The following is a 16,482-nucleotide window of genomic DNA, read 5'->3' as shown; positions in this document are numbered from 1 at the left end:
AAAGTTTAACATTGAGTTATGGGGTTGAGTTTTTAAATTTCTTTTTTGGGTGGCAGCCCCTGATGCTGCGGATATACTCTAGCGCAGAACTGTTTAATAACACAGAGATGAATATCGTTGTGCCGTTTTACATGAACTGAAAGCACAAGCAGACTCTCAAGCATAGAGAGGTCTCCGTGATTAGCAATCGGGATTGAAGAGTGTGCAAAGTGACTCCAATGAAGGAAGTCGGCACCTACACAAAGTCACAGAGAATGCTTCAAATAACTAACACCGTGGTTACGTGAGAGTAACACTATCTTAGGAGATCGACATTGTGGAGACCGATCTCCCGGGGGTCGATTTAGCAGGTCTAGTAAGGACTCGGTAAATCGACCACTGATCACACTCCCATCAACTCTGGTACTCCACTGGGTTGCGAGGAGTAAGGGGAGTCGATGGGAGAGTTTCTCCCATCAACCTCCCGCAGTGCGGATGCCGTGGAAAGTCGAGCTAAGATACATCGACTCCAACTACGCTATTCAAGGAGCTGGGCTTGTGTACCTTAGTATGACTTTGCCCCGCCCCCCAGTGTGGATCTGTCCTTAGAAAGGAAAGGAGAGACCTTGAAAACCAGATAAAATCACATAAACTGCAAATATTAGGGATCGGTGAGGAGGAAAGACTAACCACATCTTTCTGATTTTGCCGTTAAACTACTTGACTCAAGCATGGAAGATGATTCCTTTCACACAGGAGAATCCCTGCTAAGAGTGGCCAGGCAATTCATCTGAGACTTCACTAATCTCCTTATCTGATCAAAGATAAAGCGAGATTCCTTCTGGCTGCAAAGAAAAAGAATGTGAAGACAAACTTTTTCATCTCTGCCAACTTGCAACTTGAAGCAGGAGGGACTTTATGCTGATTAGAGAAGATTTGATGGAGAAAGAAGCCATGTCGGTGGCTAAATTTAGGATGCACATCAAGACAGAAAAGATCTTTGGCGAGTCATTGAAAAATAGCAAAGAGGTCAATTTCAATCTTGCTGTGAAAAGTTTAACATTGAGTTATGGGGTTGAGTTTTTAAATTTCTTTTTTGGGTGGCAGCCCCTGTTGCTGCGGATATACTCTAGCGCAGAACTGTTTAATAGCACAGAGATGAATATCGTTGTGCCGTTTTACATGAACTGCAGGTTGGGGGCGGGTAGTAAACTGCTGGTAGAAATGGCTTCATTATCCTTGCTGTCTGAGTCTCACTTTGAATAGGCTAGATTTCTCCTCCACCCAAAGAGCAACATAGGACACACTTTTTAAACCACTACTGGAGTAGTTCGATGCAATTCCATTTGTATATTTTTAATGGCCGTACTACATTGTTCATGTAAAATTTGATGAAAAGTATCTGTTGATATGACTTCGCCCGGAGGTATTGTGATAATATATGCGTCGACCTCTCCCACTGCATTTTAGTAGTAGTAAGGCAGGAATGCTGGGGTCCCAGAGTAGGTAGGGCCCTGCAGTGCAAGGTGCTGCACATAGCAAGAGGCAGATACCACGCTATGACTAATGACCTCACCATGCAGTGAGACGAGTAAAAATGTCAAAACCGGGACAGGTTGTCCAATGCTGCTGTGATCCAGATTTAGGTTCAGAATCGCTCATTACAGGTCACAGCCCTACCGCTCTGGGACTGTTTTCTTTGCTGGTTAACTAGATTCATACCACTTTCAAAAAATTGGAAGGGCATTAACCATGCATCAAAGTCCCTGTATACAGAGTCTGCATGGAGAGCGTCCCATTGCATCCTCGCGGAACTGGCAAACTACTGAAGAGGGACCCATCTTCATGGGTGGCGGGTGAAGACACAGCTAGGGATGGCAAATCCCAGCCCTGTCCTTCTGCCTGAGGCTCCACCCCTTCCACCTGAGACCCCGCCCCTTCAGCAACCTACCCCTCCCTTCTCTGTGGCGCCAAGCCCCGCCCAACCCAAGCCCTGAAGCCCGATCCTTGATGGCCAGCCAGAGGGTGGGGTTGCTGCTTCGTGGCCCCAACCCTCCCTGGGTGGCCATGGAGCCTAAGCGGGTTTGGGAAAGCAATGCCTTCTCTTGCCTCCTTAAAAGTGCAGGTGCACCCAAACTGTAGCCCCATCCCTGTGCCTCCCCTTCCCCTGATGTCCCACCCCTTCCCCCAAGCCCTCACCCTCACATCACTCCTTTCTCCCCAACTCCCACCCTTGCGTTAGACCCCTTCCCCCAAGGCCCTGCTCCTATGCCACTTCTTCCTCAAGTCCCCGCTCCTCTCTTGCTCTTCTCTGCCCCCCATCCCTCACCCTTATGGCCAGTAAAAAGCAGGAAGGTGCAGCCCTCCACTTTTAAAAGTGATGGGGCCATGTCCCACCCTCTTCCAGTGCCCCTGCCGTGATCTGCCTCTGGATCCCTTTGGACCAACAGGCAGGCATGGGGCCAGATTAACCAAAAAGGCCTGCTTCCAAGGACACTCTCTCAATGACTTAACCACCTGCATTCTGCTACAAAGACCTTTTACATCTGCACTTGAAAGGGAATCCTCTGAACTGTCATTCATGTTAAAATTTGACACTCTCCAAAAAGGAATGAACAAACACTCGAACTATCTTACCCATTACCAAGATAGCTTCCCCAATTATCACCTCTAATACCATTAACTCACAAACATCCCACTCTCCCCACCTCTAATATCATCAATTCACAGACACTTACCTTCCTTCCTCCCCCCCCCCCCCTGCATCCCCCTCCTGTTCTGCAATGTGATTTGTCCTTTTCATACGTGTTCATTTTTTTAATTGTATCCTTTGGTATATATGGTTCTGACTATTTTCTTCCACTATTTGATTTGAGGAAGTGGATCTGGCCCACGAAAGCTCATCATCTAATAAACCATCTTGTTAGTCTTTAAAGTGCTACATTGTCCTGCATTTTGCTTCAGCTACCCCAGACTAACACAGCTACATTTCTATCACTATTCTGCTTCCATTTAGGCCTCTGAATGGAGCCAGTGGATTCAAATCTTGAAAAAGCAGCCTGAGGTTTCTGCTGTGAAGGGGATGGGCTCCAATGGAACAGTGTTCTTCTAGTCAGAGAACTACTCGCATATTCTCCCAGGAGTGTTGCGAGCATGACACGAGAAGTCATTCTTCCTCTCTGCACTGGTTAGGCCTCCGTTGGAGTATTGTGTCCAGTTCTGGGCACTGCATTTCAAGAAAGATGTGGAGAAATTGGAGAGGGTCTAGAGAAGAGCAACAAGAATGATTAAAGGTCTAGAGAACATGACCTATGAAGGAAAGCTGAAAGAATTGGGTTTGTTTAGTTTAGAAAAGAGAAGACTGAGAGGGGACATGATAGAGGTTTTCAAGTATCTAGAAGGGTGTTACAAGGAGGAGGGAGAAAAATTGTTCTCCTTGGCCTCTGAGGATAGGACAAGAAGCAGTGGACTTAAACTGCAGCAAGGGAGGTTTAGGTTGGACATTAGGAAAAACTTCCTAATGGTCAGTGCGGTGAAACACTGGAATAAGTTGCCTAGGGAGGTTGTAGAATCCCCATCTCTGGAGATACTTAAGAGCAGGTTGGAGAGACATCTATCAGGGATGATCTAGACGGTGCTTCATCCTGCCGTGAGGGCAGGGGATGAGACTTGACCTCTCGAGGTCCCTTCCAGTTCTTTGATTCTACCTCAGCAGGGGGAGCTGTGGATGTTGCCTGTCCAACCCTCATCTGTCTCTTCCCTGGTACCTTGCTCTTTACGGCCCTGGTCCAAACATATACGGAGCTTCTCATGCCTTTCTCTCAACACCTTTGCATGGAAATTCTCGGCATGGAGGGTGAAGAATGTGGCAAGGCAGGGAGAGGCCTAGTGGTCTCATTCCATCCCTCCCAGGTCTGGCTTGCGGGTCCCTCCCCCAACGAGCGCTCTGCTTTGGGCCCACATGGCGGAGAACGTGCTCCTGCCCACGTACCTGCGGTGATGGACGCCAGCCGGACATAGTCAAAGCCCCTGATGAATGGCTCGTACGGAGAACTCTCCAACACATTCATACCTGAGGGGAAAAGGCAGGTAAATGGAAGCACAGGACAGTGAGGCAGCTCTGGCTCCAGAGATTTGAGTTAGGACACCCCTCGTGAACCTGTCTCAGCACAAAATCCCAAGTCTGCAGTAGAAGGTTTCTATGAGTCCATTTCCCCAGAGTAATGCTCCGTATCTTAGGGGCTGGTGGAAGACGCGCCAGAACAACTACCCCAAAGAGCCAGGTCCTATCCTTATCCCCAGCCCAATCCACAGCTGTCGACACAAGCCTACCCCTTGAAAATGAGCCCCAACTTTGGCGTGGGTGGGTTCGCTTCTAGCAAGGAGAGCTACTCGATCTCCCGGAACCACTCAGGTCTTGGGCCTCTTTGCTGTCAACGAAAGGCCCAGTCATCCAGGGAACCGGACACGTTCCAGGACTCCACATGTGATGGTAGCCATTTTAATTCACAACACACCCAGGTTCCAATCACCCCCGTGGGGGCTTTCTTGAGCTAGCTGCTATCCAGAAAGCCTTCCCCCACCCCACCCCACTGCTCGGCTGTACTGCTTACTGCCTTCATATTTATTAACACTGGGACAGGCTACTCTTTCTAGCTGAACATACAGCGAGTGACACGCAGCGCCTGCATAAGCCTCCCGGTACAGATTAAGGATGCCGGAATGCTAATTTTGTTCCCTCAGACTTCTCCTCTTATCACCTCCAAGGACTATCATCTGCCATCTTTCTGATGGATGCCACCGAGTATTACTGAGGCAAATAGCTTAGCAAGTTTTTAAAAACAAACAAACTCTGGATGGATTAGACAATATCTGGATAAGATCAGCAGCCTCAGCTATACCAGCTGGGATAAAAGAGCTATCAAACATCTTGCTTCAGTGCCTATGCTGATCACCAGCTGCGGTCAGGAAGAAATTGCCCCCTTGACACACAGTACTACGCAATTACCACCCGTGTCTTCCAAGGCAAGTTTACAGTTTTCTTTGAATTATCTGCCACTGACTGCGCAGGGGACCATTCGTGTGTGGCGGTGGAGACGTTCTTGTGTTCTGATGATACCACATGGCATCGGGTAATGTGTGTCCAAATACGGAAGTGCCTAAACACGGACATTTTCAATAGATGTTGAGTAAAGGCTATACTATTTAAATTCCTTGGGTGTATGTTTCCACAACTGAGTTTCATAAAGGCTGCCGGGCAGCTTTTCTGGCCTCCTGGGCACATAGGTATGAAAGAAAAACCTCTGAAAGGCAGTTTCAGATTGGCTCCCTTTTTCAATCAGACAGACAGGTAGGGACATTTAAATATGTAAATAGTAGAAAAATGTGCCCCAGAGGAAATGAAAGAGGAGAAAACAGACTCAGGGGTCTTCAAGTAAGTTTGCAGCTCAGAGAAAATAAAGGGTTCGCGATATGTAAAGCTGGGTCATGTGCAGTGGAAAGCAGAACCTAATCCAGTCCTTATTCACAGCACTCACTGCTTTTCCATCCTTGCAGTACACAGCTTCGTACAGCCTGGAACCCTGCAAACGCAAACACTAGACGGCTCTTATCGGCCGCAGCCCATGCAGCTGAGCTGGGAATGTAGTGAGGAATAAATCACGTCGACCTTGATTTCAGCTTCACAATAATGTGAAGCGTGGTGTGGGGCCAGTACGCACATACCCGGTAAACAACTGTGATATAACTAGTGTGGGTTGTCCCGTGCCTGGTGAGTTTCACCAGGGACCTAGACCTTGGAGGGTGCCCTGGATTCCCCCAGCTGGAGCCACATCACCCTTGAGGATCAGGGACGGGACTCCCCCTGGTAGAAGGGACATAAGCATTCCAACTACCTTTTACTCTTCTATGAATGGCTCTGTAGCGCTTGCTGACTAATAAAATAGACTATCCCTAATCAACTCTGTGTTGAAGCGAATCCATAATCCTGTTCATCCATGGCCCTGTGAGTTGACACCTCAACTACTGGGCCAATGCATCTCAATCCTGACCGTCACGTCCCCTGCTCTTCCAGTGTAGACTACTCAAACAGCTCTGCTGACACGTCTCAGTCTTGATTTACCGCCCTTCTGGCTATTATAAACCCTCCAGCCTGTTTAGGCCTAGACGGTTCCTTTTTTAAGCCCTCTCCCATCTGTTGCAGCTTTGATCAGCTGGGAGCAGACGAACACCACCAGCCCCGAGTGAGGGAGGGGGCAGGGCTATGGAGAGCGGCTCGGGCCACCCCATGCCCAGGAGATGGGAGGACTTGGGTCAGCCTCACGCAATATCCCGTTTTCCCTTTGGGAAATATGGTCACCCTATATCTGGGTCACTGTCTATACCCCTCTGTGCTGCGCACCACTTCGAGGTCTGACTTTCAAATTCCGGGGCAGTGGGTAATGATCTCTGGCTTGAAAAAGATCAAAATGTGGGTCAAATGGGCCTGCTTCTTCAGGGGTCGAACGGCAGATCCCTCAGAGAGCAGATGGACAGCGCAGTCCACGTGAAAGGAAGCACGTCCAAGTGGCCGTTTTCAGCGGATACATGGGAAGCCAGCTGCATTTCTCCACACAACCCGAACACAGGCCGTGGAGAGTTACCTGCCTCTCCTCCCCTAAAGTGTGGGGGGAAGCTCACTCAAAGCAGAGGCTTTCCTGTTTCTCTGTGATGCTCTAGGTCAAAGGTCACCTGCCGAACCTAACCCAGTGGCCCACAGAGTCCATGGGGAAGTGGATCTGATTAATCGCCCCCCAAACCCTCTGCCCACCTCCTTTCTCTCAGTTGCTGGGGACACCTTCACTGTTCTACTGGTCATTCAGCTCTGAACCTGGGCATCTTCTTAGATGTGGGTCTCTCTAAACCATCACAGCCAGGCGGGAGGGATCACTTGAGAGGTATCACTTGATTACTTGTTCTGTTCCCTCCCTCTGGAGCATCTGGTATTGGCCACTGACAGCAGACAGGACACTGGGCTAGATGGACCTTTGGTCTGACCCAGTGTGGCCGTTCTTATGTTCCTATGAGATGTGCATTCCCTACCTGGACGATGGCCTTACGAGCAGCTGTACTTTTGAAGAGCACATGGAGAATGTAAGGAGAGTATTGCCAGAGCTAGAGAAGCATGGAGTTAATCTGAAAGCTTCTAAAGGTGAGCTCTTTAAGAAAGAGGTATTTTGGAATGGTCGTATCTGCCAAAAGTTATAAGAATATACATCTAACACCTTGGCTGTTTGCAGACAAGCCACCAAATACCCTAAGGAAACTTCACAAGCTTCTTGGCTTCTTCACCTACTATCCAAGATACTTCAAGACTTTTTTTTTCCAAGTAGCAACGCCATTTCTATGACTTGTTGACTGTTCCATTGGAATCTGACACACAACACCATCCAAAGCGGACTTAGAAAAAGAGGAAGCCAAAGGACAAGAAGAGGGTCCTGGATAGAAAAATCCCCAAACACAGAGTACCTTGGACTGAGCAAAATTACAAACTTTTAAACCAGCTATTTTACGTGCTCATGTCACACTCCCCATTAGTATCTGGCCCAATCTGGGGAAGCTAACGATCCAACCAGTTGACCAAATTTGGTGATGGATCCTGATCACGTGCCATATGAAGCACATTGTGCATATGTTAATATGATGACTGAATGATACTGCCACCAATAAAAGTTCATCTCACTGTTGCCTTCCCTATTATCCTGCATATATCCTGTTTCCAGTAAGGGATTAGGTGCAGTCTTATAGCAGAATCAGGAAAGTAAACTGAGAGTCACTGGTTTGGGGTCAAGAATACTAACAACTGCTTAAAATAAAAGGTCATGTACACTCAGAAAAGCTGGAGTTCTTTGCTTTGAAGCAGGCTGTAAGTGACTAATTCTGTGACTTCCCATTAGTCTATGTCCTCCCCTCTGCCAGGCTGAATGTCACAATACACCACAAAGTTGCAAAATTAGTTGACTGTAACATCAGAGTTAGAGATCATACAGGGAAATTTAATGTGGAGGCAGATGCCTTATCCAGAATGCTCCTTGATATGGAACAAATGTATGACGAAATGCACTGAAGAGACCAGCAAAGATGGTGTTAATGTTGTCTTCTTGGTTAGCAGTAATTACTTATCAACTCTTCAGCAGCAGAAGACTTCTCCACGGCTATTAAATCCACCACCACACCTATTCCATGCGAAGCCATTTTGGCAGCTGTAAAGGAAGATCCAGCTCTTGCTAAAATTATTCATTATAAGTCTTTGGGAGCATACACTGAACAACCAAAAGAGCATAGAAGGATGGGGTAAGGTCTCTACCCTGATGAGCACATAGTTGCACTTGGATACAGATGGAAGACGTTAGCAGAAAACCAACGTAGGAAATCCGCTGTGTCACCTCAAAAACAATGTGAAGACATGCGACTTTTAGGAGCAGAGCAAGACAATAAGTCTAAAGAGACCACAGATGAAGAAGAACATTGAACATCTCATCACTAGAGTCTGGAAGGATGTCACAATCCTCACTAGCCTTCCAGAGCTCCGCTAACATAGTTACATCAAACCCCTCCAAGCGTGTATCAATAGACTTCATGCATCTAAACAGAAACAAAGGAGGATATTAATATATCCTAATAAGAGTGGATCCATTCACTAGATCTGTCCAAGGCTCTCTTACTACCACCCGGCCAGGCAAGACTTTGGCAGACAGATTTTCCATTACTTTGTTTTAAAATTGGGTTTTCCTGAAAGGATCCAACATGGTCAAAGTGCAAAGATTGAAAATAACAGTGTTGTCTTCAAGTCATCATTGTCAAGTCCAAGTCGAGTCTCAAGTCACTACAGTTGAAGTCTCAAGTCGAGTCCCTAAAGTCACTTTCAAGTCAAGTCCCAAGTCGAGTCTCAAGTCTTAATTTAAAAAATGTCAAGTCACTTTTGTACAAGCCATCAATATCAGCATTTTCGGACAATTTTTTCACCAAGTCAATTTAACAAAATTAGCAAGTCTCAAGTTGAGTCTCAAATCACAAACAATGAACCCAAGTCGAGTCTCAAGTCGAGTCACCTAGGCGACTTAAGTTGGACTCGAGTTCAAGTCATGGGACTCGAGTCAACAACTCTGGCAAATAATATATTCAGGAGGTCACAGTGCTACTGTAAAATCCCACAAGTCCACCCCACCTCCAGAGCACCGGGGAAGTAGGAAGGCTGAACTGAACTTTCTGGGCTATCTTGAGAACTTTGACAGAAGAATAAAAGTTTTACTGGAAGGACTCTCTGAAATCGGGGTAGATTTGAGGGTCAGAGCATGGTCACTTAAATAGCCCTAAAGTGATGGGACCCTTGGGCCCCAGGCTGCATATTTAAAGATCAAAAGAAAAAAGCCCCAACCATCATAAAACAAAAGGCACAGATCTTCCGAGGAGTGGACTCTCACCCAAATTGTGTTGGCTTGAGGACCCTCACACCACAACGACATTTTTCCTTGGCGATTTGTTCTACGATGCCACCCAGCTGTCTCGTCTTTCTCAGTTGCAAGGAGCAGCAGGCACTCAGTCATGTTTGTGACAGTACCGCACACATCGAGTTTTTGACATGTCTTAATGGGTTTATGGTGCGATCAGCACTAGTTACTTCACTTGGTAGGGCGAGTAAAAGTCAACGCCACATTTACATGTCTAGTAAAACAGCATCAAGAGAACTTGAGACTGAAATTCAAGCAGCTCTGGACTTCGAGTGACAAAATGAACTCCGCCCTGGCCTTTGCAAAATTATCTTGAGAGACAATCTCTTGAACCAAGTCTAAAATAAAAATATGAACGTTGTCCCAGCTGTTTAAAAACTTCCACCTTTAAAGTCATATGGGATGTAGGAGACCAGATGGAGCAGCTACCTCCGGAAAGCCCTCATATCAAGATTTTAGTTCCACCCTCATATTAAGACCTCAAAATATTTTCTTCTTATTACTTTCTTAGATGGTTATCCTTTGCTTGTAACATAGAACTGTGCGCAAATTCATCATCCGCATTGCACACAGATCTCTTCCTATGGCTCGGATAGTTTGTATTTTTAAAAGCCATGGCTTCCCACCTGCTCTGAGACCTATTTACAATTTTGTCATCTTTTTTTCAGATTTGAGTTTGCTGAGCTCATTCACAGGGTTCTCAGATGTCCAGCGGACTTGGAACAAGTCAATTTTCATTGACTGATGGATTCCAGAGACTGCAGCTGTGACCACTAAGACCCTCTGTCCCCATAACAGATGGAGGTAAACCATCCGAGCCATCACAGACAGGTTGCTTTTTGCTCAACGTATTCCCTCGCTACTCCTGCGTTCAGCAACAGTTTCATCTTCTAGGTATTCAATTACGTTCTCAAAATGTACAACCATGGCCTCATTTCATTCAAGCTGCCCATGTAGCTTTGCAGCATCCTTTTAGATGTAAAGGTCTCCTTCATTCCTCAGTAGCCTGTTCTATTTCACCTGCTGCATCAATGCTGCTGCCTCCTGCAGGGGTCTGAAATGCATAATCACTTCTACTTCCTTTTGCAAAGCTGTACTCTCTCAAGCAGGGGACGGATAAAGAAGAGAAAGATTAAGAATATAACATAAGAACGGCCACACTGGGTCAGACCAAAGGTCCATCTAGCCCAGTGTCCTGTCTAACAACAGTGTCCAATACCAGATGCCCTCAAGGGAGGGAACACAACAGGTAATCCTCATATGATCCCTCTCCTGTCATCTATTTCCAGACAGAGACTAGGGACACCATTCCTACCCATCCTGGCTAGATGGTCCTAACCTCCATGAATCTGTCTAGCTCTTTTTTGAACCCTGTTAAAGTCCTAGTCTTCACAACATCCTCTGGCAAGGAGTTCCACAGGTTGACTGTGCGCCGAGTAAAGAAAGATTCAATCAGTTTTTCCCATCAGTGGCCAGAGTCTATGAAATAATTTATGCATTTCCTGCAAAGTTGAGAGGGAACATTCAGATCTGGACTGGACTTACCTTCAGTAGCATGCATCTAAGGTAGGTTAATGTAACATGCTGAACAATGAATGCACGGTGCATGCACTTTGTCTGCCTCATCTGAAGGATATTCCTTCAATTTTGCTTGCCGTCCTCTAGATCTTTGGCCATCGCACTGGCACAATCCTATTCCTGTCCAGACATGTATTAGATCCATATTTGTAGAGCCCTGCGTGGATACAACATCTGTATCCACATCTGCATTTGCAAAAGTGATCCCTGGAGAGCCACATCCATGGATGCAGATGCCGGCAGATATAAAGCGGAATCCGCAAAGGTGCAGGGTCCTAGATACAAAAGCTGTATCTGCACCCACATCCATAGCTGCAAAAATGAGCTGGCGACAGGCCTGCGGATGGGGGAGGAGGGAGTAAAGGGGGCAGTTGGGGCCCAGCGATTCATAGGGGCCCGGGGCTCTTGGCCACCACTTACCACAGCGGTGGCGGTGGCTAGAACCTCAGGACCTTAACATCATTGCGGGAGAACCGCTGCCCTCCTTCTGCCTGAGGCCCCATCTCTTCCAGGTCCTGGAGCTATCCCTTAAGCACATCTCGCCCAGAGGCCCACAGAAGCTGTCGGCCCCCTTGGCTGCCTCCATATCTGCGGACTTGGTTGGCTGTTGGATTCACATCTTTGGATTTGGTCGCTGAACTTGGTCGACTGGTTGGACTGTTAGCATGATGTAGCCCCTGTGATATGCCCTTGCTAACACCGTTCTAGACCTCCTTTGTAGGGAGCCTGAGGGCATGTCTACACTAGCAACACTGCAACCGCATCACTGCAGTGTAAACACGACAACAACAGGAATGGCTCTTCTGTGGCTGTAGTAAATCCACTTCCCTGAGGGGTGATAGCGAGGTGGAAGGAAGGGCTCTTCCACCAACCGGTCACTGTCTAAACCAGGGCATAGGTTGGCTTACCTACACCAGGCAGGGTGTGAATTTTTCACACCCTTGTGTGACACTGATGGGTTGACCTACATTTCACATGTGTACCAGGCCTGAGTGGCTCAGGGGACTGACCCGTCCTATCTAAGTCACTGCTGGTCCTTTGGCGGAACCCAAAGTCTCTACCATCGGATGTGATTGTTAGGAAACTCGGGAGAAAGGGATTGATGGGTCTCAACCCAGATCCCAGTTGGCCTGAAAAACCACTGCCACAGCCAGCAGTGACTGCAAACCAGGGGGGACATCTCAGCAGAGAAGTCATGATCTGGGTGGCAACCCAACTTGTCTGGAAAAGGTATTTGGTTTGCCCATGGCAAGGGTGGGGGGAGTGAGCCACCAACTGACCTTCCATCAGGGTGTGGTGGATGCTCCAGTAGACGCTCAGGCAATGTTTCTCCTTCTTCATGCCCCGTTTGCACTTGCAGCCGTAGAGCTGGCTGGACAGGAGGGCCATCACCGTGCTCCGGCACTGGTTCTTGGCATCCGGCCCCAGTTTGTTGGCGCCGTTGCCTGCGATACATTGCCGGAGGGTCCGGAACTTGGAGCTGCAGCTGGGGTCGGTGGTGCAGGACTCCCCGGCCTGTAGGCAATCTCTGCCCGAACTCCCTGCTTCCGTCATGCCTTCTGCAAGAGAACGAGAGAGAGAAAGAGAGAGATGGTCATGGTGGGTTGCTCCCAGATGGAAGATCAAAGCAATTCGACAATATCTCCCACTTTCTCGGCCAGGTTGGGAAAGCCAAGCCATAGGGCCTATATATTTAAGCAAAGGCATATTCACAAAGTTCCCCGGGCATCCAGGAAACAAAGGGCTTGCTCCTGAAGTCCTTCCTCAGGCAGATCTCCCATGGACCTCCAATTGCAAAATCAGGACTTAGACAGTCACTTCCCCACTTGCTGACATGCACCTCGGGTGTGTCCAGACTACAGGGTTTTGTCGACAAAAGTGGACTTTTGTTGACAAAACTATACCTGCGTCTACACTACCGCCGAGTTCTGTCGACATAATGTCGACAGAACTCGGGAGTTTTGTCAATGGCAGTAAACCTCATTCTACGAGGAATACCGCCTTTTGTCGACAGAGTTCTGTCGACGGAAGGCGTTAATGCATCTACACTGTCCTTTGCATCTACACTCTCATGTCGACAAAGTGGCTTGCTTTGTTGACAGAACTGGATGTCGTCTAGACGCTCTTTGTCAACAGAAGTTCTGTCGACAGTATCTGACGACAAAGCCTCTGTCGACAAAAGCCTGTAGTCTAGACGTACCTCTACAGTGGAAAGCAGCAGTTGCTTTAACTGTGTAGCAACACTACCCCAGTGTACAGGTGAGGAAGGGAAGAATGGAACCAGGTGCAAATGAAACTGCAGGGTGGATGGCAGAGAAGTGGAAAGCAGTGTTCAAAACTGGGTCCTGGCCAGGACTCCTCAGGAGAAGAATGATAAACCAGACAAAGCAGCATCTTGATTTGACTTCTCATCCAAAAGGCCGGATTCACGGGAGAAAAGGGGTTGGAGGTGAACCACTAATGGGATCTCTATTCATTGATGTTACTATATAGGTCTGTTTGTCCAACTCCACTTCTGATAGAACGTTGGGGTTGATTTTTGATACTTTTATATTCTTTACTCATATGTGTGGAAGAACAAGACACAAAGACACTGCATGAGTTGCTTCTTCCTGGCCAGGTGGGTTTCTTAGTATGATGCGAAGGGACAAGGAATAGAATGAACAGGTTCCAGGGTATGAGGGGAGTGTAACAGATGGGCATCCATTGAAAGGCTGCCCCGTTCCTTTCTCAAGCCAAGGTCATGCAACCAGTGAGGAGGGCCCAAGAGGCGTGGGGGTGGGGAAGGCATAAGAAACACAACCTTATGCCTTACCACTCTCGCGGGATACAAAAGAGGTGGGACGAAGACCCCAGACTCATGACCCTCTAAAACAGAACACGACCACATGTTGTAACGGGTAGCAATATGGTCGTGCAGGGCAGGTATTTCAGGAAAGATATGGGCAAATTGGAGAAGATCTAAAGAAAAGCAACAAAAATGATGAAAGGTCTAGAAAATACGACCAATGAGGGAAGATTGAAAGAACTGGGTTTGTTTTGTCTGGAAAGGAGAAGACCAAGAGGGGACACGACAGCATATCTAAAAGGGTGTTAGAAGGAGGAGGGAGAAAAATTGTTCTCCTTGGCCTCTGAGGATAGGACAAGAAGCAATGGGCTTACCTGCAGCAGGGGAGGTTTAGGTTGGACAGTAGGAAAAACTTCCTGCCTGTCAGGATGGTTAAACACTGGAATAAGTTGCCTAGGGAGGTTGTGGAATCTCCATCACTGGAGATATTTAAGAGCAGGTTAGACAGACACCTGTCACGGATGGACTCTAGATGATGCTTGGCCCTGCCACAAGAGCCTGTACATGCATCTGACAAAGTAGCTCTTTGCCCACGAAAGCTTATGCTCCAATAAATCTATTAGTCTACAAGGTGCCACAGGACTTCTTGTTGTTTATGCAGATTCAGACTAACACAGCTATCCCTCTGATACTTGTCTCTTAGGAGAGACTTCTTTGCCTCCTCTGGCACCTTTGGGGGAAGAAATATTGTGTGCAACCCACCTCAGAGGCAGTAGTAGGCTATCTTCCATTCTATTCGTGGGGCTTCTCCCCTCTGATTCCCCAGGGATCCCCATTTCTCTTTGTCCCAGTTTCACTAACCTTACCCTCTCCCACGATCCAAACATATTCACCTCTCCAGACAATGTAGCTGTAGGATGTTCATGGTGAGAAAGAGCTACATCTGTGTTGGCTAGAAGGGAGGGCGCGAGCTAGTGTCTAGCTGTTTAAATTCCCTCCCTCCACATTCCAGACCAGCACAAAAATGGCTGCCCTGAAATGCTGAAGTTAATTCTCAACCACATCAACCCCTCAAACTCCAGATCATCTCCAACTCCCCCCGTTCCGAAAGCCTCAGTTGTGTCAAAACTTCAGAGCAGGACAAATTTTAGTTCAGGATCTTGGATTTACTCAGCACATTAGGGCTTTTTAGGTCATTCCAAAAGGTTGATAGAAACATTCTTTTAGGCCTGCATGAAACTCTAGCTTCAGCTCTTACAACCTTAAAAATGCTTTGACCCATTTTCCTTAAACTTAGCTTGATCCCTAAATCTTAACGAGATCTATAAAACATGCAACGTTTGGTGTCTCTGCCTTCAGTTATCCATGCACAAATATCCTGAGCAGAACATACTGGGAAAGGGTTTTTATTATTATTTTTTTTACATACACATAACTGAAAAAAACCAGACAATGGATTTTGCTCAGATTTTCTAAAACAGCATCACTACTGGGCGAAGACAAAGGATACATCTAGGCTACGTCTACACTGGCATGATTTTCCGAAAATGCTTTTAACGGAAAAGTTTTCCGTTAAAAGCATTTTCGGAAAAATCGCGTCTAGATTGGCAGGATGCTTTTCCACAAAAGCACTTTTTGTGGAAAAGCGTCCGTGGCCAATCTAGACGCGGTTTTCCGCAAAAAAGCCCCGATTGCCATTTTCGTGATCGGGGCTTTTTTGCGGAAAACAAATCTGTGCTGTCTACACTGGCCCTTTTGCACAAAAATCTTTCAGAAAAAGACTTTTGCCCGAACGGAAGCAGCATAGTATTTCCGGAAAAGCACTGATGATTTTACATGAGATCGTCAGTGCTTTTCCAGAAATTCAAGCGGCCAGTGTAGACAGCTGACAAGTTTTTCCGCAAAATCATCTGATTTTGCGGAAAAACTTGCCAGTCTAGACACAGCCCTACACTGCACAACTATTTCAGAATAAGCTATTCCGGAATACTTAATCGGAAATAGCTTATTTCAAAATAGCACGTCTACACTACAGGGAAGCCTCAAAATTAGTCTGAGGCAGGCTTCCCTAATGTAGACGTGTTACCTCAATTTAGAGCCCCAGGAGGCACAGGGGAGGAATAACTTAGAACGGCCCTGGTGAGGGGTTATTTTAAAATAGCAGCAGTGGAGCGTCTACACACGCCCTACTTTGAAATAGCTATTTTGGAAGAGGCATTATTCCTCGTAGAATGAGGTTTACAGATATCGGAATAAGCTGTCTGTTGTTTCAAAATTCTTTCGAAATCACGGAATGGCTGTGTAGACGCTTGCACTGTTATTTCGAAATAACGCTAGTTATCTCAAAATAATGGTGCAGTGAAGATGCACCCAAACTGTGCCAACATTTCAGCCCTAAAGAAATAAATGTCAGTATCACCTGAACAACAGTGGAATGGAACCTGGGATTGAATGTGAGTTTCAGCAGATACTAACCGTGTGGGGTATAAACACAGACTATCTGTAAAGACTATAACATACTTGGGGAGCCCTACTGGAAATAAATCAGACATTTGCAGACTGAAAAATTTATCTACAGAATATGTTCTCAGACTGAGACCTGCTCACACAAAGAGCACCCAGGAACAATATTTACCCAACCCAGGTTCT

General features: G+C 46.9%; 1 protein-coding gene across 3 annotated transcripts in view; it reads right to left on the bottom strand.

Moving 5' to 3' along the window:
- Positions 1-16,482, bottom strand: part of GFRA4 (GDNF family receptor alpha 4) — a 124,238-nt gene that overhangs the window by 19,638 nt on the left and 88,118 nt on the right. For 2 of the 3 annotated variants that reach the window (XM_075931021.2, XM_075931020.2), the window contains exons 2-3: positions 12,326-12,604; positions 3,971-4,051 (exon numbers count right to left, since the gene is read on the bottom strand). In XM_075931021.2, the coding sequence (XP_075787136.1) occupies positions 3,971-4,051; positions 12,326-12,604 (360 nt within the window). The remainder of the gene's footprint in view (positions 1-3,970; positions 4,052-12,325; positions 12,605-16,482) is intronic. The other variant, XM_075931023.2, reaches the window with a different exon arrangement.

This window comes from Pelodiscus sinensis, chromosome 4 (genome assembly GCF_052426305.1).
Source record: "Pelodiscus sinensis isolate ZL-2025 chromosome 4, ASM5242630v1, whole genome shotgun sequence".
NCBI lineage: Eukaryota > Metazoa > Chordata > Testudines > Trionychidae > Pelodiscus > Pelodiscus sinensis.
The sequence above is the reverse complement of the archived record's forward strand: the minus strand, read 5'-3'. Positions and strand labels throughout refer to the sequence as shown.